The sequence below is a fragment of the Pundamilia nyererei genome, unplaced genomic scaffold (genome assembly GCF_000239375.1).
Source record: "Pundamilia nyererei isolate P.nyererei 1_Seehausen unplaced genomic scaffold, PunNye1.0 scaffold00176, whole genome shotgun sequence".
NCBI classification, from domain to species: Eukaryota; Metazoa; Chordata; class Actinopteri; order Cichliformes; family Cichlidae; genus Pundamilia; species Pundamilia nyererei.
The window spans coordinates 226,960-232,434 of NW_005187577.1; the positions used below are offsets into that span (position 1 = coordinate 226,960).

Below are 5,475 nucleotides of genomic sequence, written 5' to 3' on the forward strand. Positions count from 1 at the left end.
GTTTTAGTAACGCAGTAACGCAGCGTTCCTACGGGAAAGTAACGGTAATCTAATTAACGTTTTTGCAATAGTAATCCCTTACTTTACTCGTTACTCGAAAAAAGTAATCGGATTACAGTAACGCGTTACTGCCCATCTCTGGTGATAATCTTACAATATTTTGTCGAGCAAAATTTTAAACATTTGGATTATGACTAGAACTAAATGAAAATGTATTCAAAAGACAATGACTAAAACTCTAGATTTGCTGCAAATTTACCACTGCTTTTTATGGAACCAGTTCAAAACCAGCTCTGAACAAGTCTGCCTTAGTCACAAAAGGGGAGCACACATATAACTGATCTGAGGCGTCCACACGAATAAATATGAAAACGGCGTATTCGTCTGAAAACGCTCCGCGTCCACACTATCGTTTTCATTCGTTTTCACAGACTCGATCATTTACATTGAACGCTTACGTTCCAGTACTGCGAATGCGTGAAACGCAAGACGATTCAACCTGCCTCATTTTCGTCTGCCGTTTATTCACTTTCCGACTCTTTGAAACATCGCGACAAAATGTTGAGGAAAACTTTTTTTAAATGAACTAACAATGAGGTGGAGTTGTTGCTGCGAGTAACACAAAAGTACAAAGTTGCAAAAGCGAGTGAGAATTAAAGAATTTGAAGAAAAGCTATCTGGAGCATGTACACACTGATATTAATCGTTAATAGGGCTGTCAGAACTGAGAGCAAACAAAACAACTGCTGTATAAAGCCCTCCACTCTCTTAGTTTAATTGGTCACATGACTGAATCCCATGATAAAATGTTTCATTGTTTTCGAAAATGCTCCGGGTTCGCTGTCCACACTGTGACGCGAAAACGTCATTTTCAAATGTATCCGCTTTGGAGAGTGTTTTCACAACGCTCCGTGTTCCTTGAGCGAACACGCCGTCTCAGTGTGGACGGGAGGCCAAAACGGAGAGAAAAGGATGCGTTTTCAAATGAAAATGTAACAGTGTGGACATGGCCTGAGTAAGAGCAGTTAGGATAGATGATTTATACTGCTTAAGTATTTTTTTAAAAATCACTTTCTAAACATATTATTTCCTCTCCTCCCTGAAAATGTTCCAGAATGGATAACACACATTTTTGCACACACACAAAGACTGCATTGTCCGCAGCATGGGAAATGATTCGCACCTGGGCTTCAGGCTCCTGGAGGTCTGGCTACTGTGACCATCAGATGCTGAGGTGTCAGGAATCACACATCCCCCTTGTCCCAGTAGGCCTGAGATAGTGGGGGATGGTTTGTGGTGCAAGTGTGTGAGAGAAACACATGCAGACAATGTGGGATTTTGTGACTGACAGGAAGTACAATAAAGCACTGAGCTAAGTGCTACATGTGGCTATGGGCCTCTCTCGCCAGGTCAAAGGTGATTTTATCATGCGCTTACCCACAGAGAAAGAAATAGCTGGGTCTCAACATTGACTCCTTTCAGTTTTAACTGCTGTAAACATGGAGGGGTGTTTACCCTGCCAAAACTTCAGTCACGCAACAATAGAACAGTTGCAGCTGTCCATCAACTGTCTTGTGCTCTGCTGCAGTACTGAAAAAGGAAATTCAAAGAAGAACAATAACCTCCAGCACCAGGCTTACTGTAAATATTGTACAGTAAGCTGTCGGAGCGTCACGGCACTCTCGCTTGGAGCTACAGTTTGATCTTTGCCACAAGAGGCTCTCAGAGCAATGGAGACAGTCAAAAGCAACATCCAAGAAGATTTTGTAGAAAAGCAAAGAGCTTTAAAGGTTACTGTGTTTAACCTCTGGGTTTATGTGGGCTAAATATGTCCCGCTGTCCACATAAATGCTTTACATCTTCTAAGTCTGCCTAATGGATCAAAGAGAGGGTCCGCTGAGAACGGCGGTATCTTTCTTTTATGATGCTGGAAACAGATATGGGACCAAGGATGGAAACTTCAGCATTAATTATTGAATTTCAAAGAGTAAACAAGCCATCTCTCTAGTACCCCTTCATACTCTCTCCGCTCCTCTATTTTTTTTCATTTTCCACAGTATGTCAGCTAATTAGCTGTGGAGTGAACCAGTGGAATACATGTTGTTGCCATCATGCAAACAACATGAAACACAGCCTGGTTCCCAAGTGACTGAGAGGCATTCAAAACAAGCTCCTACACTGAACTGAGTATTCAAAGTACAACTGCACATTGCGACGAAGGACGGCCGCTTTTACTCTCTAATTAACTTGTGATTTCAAACCTTCAGAGCAGCGCGTTCAGGGATTGTGCTTTTTGGCGCACTTTAGCACAATCACACATGGTCAACAGTAAACAAAGAACGGCTTTTAAGCAAACGATAGGTGCAGATCTTCATGCAGCCACACTGGGGACATTTTGCATAATTTGCTTTGAGAAACTTGAGAACATTCTCACATTCATACACATCAAGCTACAGTAAAGACAACAAGCAAAGCAGGATTTCATCAACAGTCATTCCCCTCAGGGCAGCAGTTTATGTCTACAGAGGCTGATGCAGTCTGCTGCTGTTTGACTGTTCTTCTGAACGATTGCTTCACAAGTGTAGTAAAGGGTGCTGGACTGAAAAGGAAGCAGCTTTTTAAACATTTTGTTGCTTTTCGTGGGTCCATGAACACTTACTCTTTTGTCTGTGTAATTTCAATTGCCACGGATATAAAACTTAAATGCAAAATGTTCCTAAAGTGGCATTCGGTTTATGTTTAATTCCATGATATCACAATGAGTCCAATCAACCTCCAGGGCTAAAAAATGAAGCCAGTGCGAGGTACCAAAAACTAGAGTTCCTCTAATGGCCACACGGGCCTGGCTATAAAAGCAAGTCAGTCCCCACAGCTTTAAAAAAGATCAACTTCATAGCATCAAAAATTTATTACATTTATAACCTGATGCAATGAAATGTAATCTAGCTGACAGCAACCATCAGAAGATTGGTCGTAAAGGGATAGACGACAACATCAGTAAGATAAAGTCAGTCAGGGTGTGGAGTTTAAACAATGCTCACTTGCTACTAAAGTTTCCAAAGTGTGCAGAGAAGATATCTCACATACTATTACACCACCAACTGCAGCCTGGACCATTGATACGAAGCAGGATAGATCCATGCTTTTAAGTCGTTTACGTGGATCCTGAATGTTGCATTAGAAATGGAGACCAGGCAACCAATCTTCTGTCCAGTGTTAGTGACCACATGCTGCCCAAGTTTTCATTCTTAGTTTACAGGAGCAGCTTTCAGGTGTGATTTTCTCCTGCTGTCTTCCTCAAGGTTTGATGTTTCCTGCCAAGCAAATGACGCTCCGCAACGTGGTGACGTCATTCGGGGCGACTGGAATCGATAAGGGAATCGTTTGCAAAAATGGCAAACAATTCCAAGGAATTGAAACAGTGGGAACCGGTTCTCAACAAGAACCCATCCCTACCAGCGACTATAAATGTGTCCACAGAGTTTATGTATACAGCTTGTGAATCAAGATTTCAAGTGTTAGCTGATAAATTAGCACTGTGGCCCCCAAAAACAAGGATGGCAGCAACTGAGACTTCAAAATGCAGAGTTGATGTTATGGGGGCTATGTCCATCTTTTATATACAGTCTATGTTTAAAAAGAGATAGATCAAATTTGTGAGTAGCCTGTAGTTTGAGGCAGAGGGTATTTTACAAGGGAATAACTTCATTTTTCTAGTTGTCTACTGTTTGTCTTCTTTATTCTGTGTTTGACCAGATGAAACTTTACAATGGGTCACAAAGGCCACTAACACAAACATTTTCTTCATCTCAACAGAAATTGTTCTAAGATAGAGAAGTCAGACAATCCAGTGGCACTCTGGTTTTAAATGTGCTATACAAATAAAGTTGCATTGTATTGCATGTAATGCTATTTAATTGTCTGATGGTGGATGCTGGTGTAGTGTTGATACTACAAAATTCCAAACAGAGCCTGTCAGAAGGCCTTTTGCATCGCTACACTTACAGTATGTTAAGAAAACAGTAGTTTTTTTGAGATGGTCACACAGTCTGTGTGGCTGAGACCTGTGATATTTACACAGTGCCTTAATGTTATGGAAAACAGAAAAGGGCGCCCCACAATAATTTTACACATGGGGCTAAGGTTAAGAATTTTTTCTCAACATGCAGAAAAGTTTGATATATAAATTCTGATGACGTCCTCAAGCTGCTCTCAGTCTCCAATCCTGACTTTGTCTCATTTACATGTCTTCCTGGTGTGGTGAGATTGAATTCATCCATCTGAACCAGGCGATGGTATTTCATCAACTCTGGATCATCGTGACTCTCTCTTCTGACGTCTCCCTCTCTCTCATCAGGCTGAGGCGGCCACCCAGATGATGTAACTATTAATTAGGCAGCTGAGCTCTTGTTGTCCTGGCCTGCCATTTTAAAGGTGTCTTCTCTACCATGAGAATGATTCAACTCCCATTTACGTCATCACAGTCTCCCTCACTCATTTCTCCTGCTGGATGTCTAGATCATTTCATAATTAGTTGTGTGCTCGAACGAGTAAACATTAGAAAATAAAATGAAGAAATTAAAAGCATAGATCCTGGAGTACTCTACACAGAGTTTATGCAACTCTTCTAGCTCAGTCCCTTTTAACTCAAATAAGGCCAACACCGCCAATATATCGACCCCTCTCTGCAGCAGGTTTTGGTCTGTTCAATTATGGAGTACGAAACTGGGTTTCCAGATTAAAGTGCTAGGTCACTCGTTATTTATGAGGGTTTTTTATCAATTCATGGTATGAGGTTGGGTGCAGGTAAACAAATTTTTGCAGTAGCAAAATATTATGCTAAATCCCACTAAATATCTCACTAACCTGCTGTTAAACTTCTCAGGGTGCTTCTCACGCATCAGATGAAAGCGATGGGCGATTGAGGCATCCTGGAGGAGAAAACAGAAAAGACATTGTGAATTTAACCTCACGTGTTATTACAGCTGGATAAAGGTCAAATGCAAACTTAGCTTTGTGCCAGCATAAAAAAAGGTGTCATACATCAGTCATTGTTTGTTTTTAGAATAGGCATGAGAACAGAAATGCTACTGGTTCAGTCAGTAAAAACTGAGACGGAGAGTGTACAGCTACACTCATCAGCCAATTACTGTACCCACTCCACTCTGTTCTACCAAATATACAACCATGTCATAAAAGGATTTCATAACTTAACCTTCATTATAGTTGCATATTTACTGCTTTACCTATACATGTCAATTACCTGCACCTGACAAAAAAACTGCATGTTTGATTTGGCCTTTTTACCCCAGATACCCTCCATGATGCAACTCCAAAGGGGGATTTCCAGCTGGAATTAATCCAGCAACCTTTACCAAGCAAATGTGTTAACCACTACATCACCGAGCCACAACACTGATACAAAATACAGCTTTTAAATGATTTCATTTATGAAGGGGAAAGGATCTAAACCTA

General features: G+C 41.0%; 1 protein-coding gene across 3 annotated transcripts in view; it reads right to left on the bottom strand.

The window, feature by feature from the left end:
- Window positions 1-5,475, bottom strand: part of dgkg (diacylglycerol kinase, gamma) — a 157,006-nt gene that overhangs the window by 44,453 nt on the left and 107,078 nt on the right. For all 3 annotated transcript variants that reach the window (XM_005746255.2, XM_005746256.2, XM_005746254.2), the window contains one exon: window positions 4,867-4,931. In XM_005746255.2, the coding sequence (XP_005746312.1) occupies window positions 4,867-4,931 (65 nt within the window). The remainder of the gene's footprint in view (window positions 1-4,866; window positions 4,932-5,475) is intronic.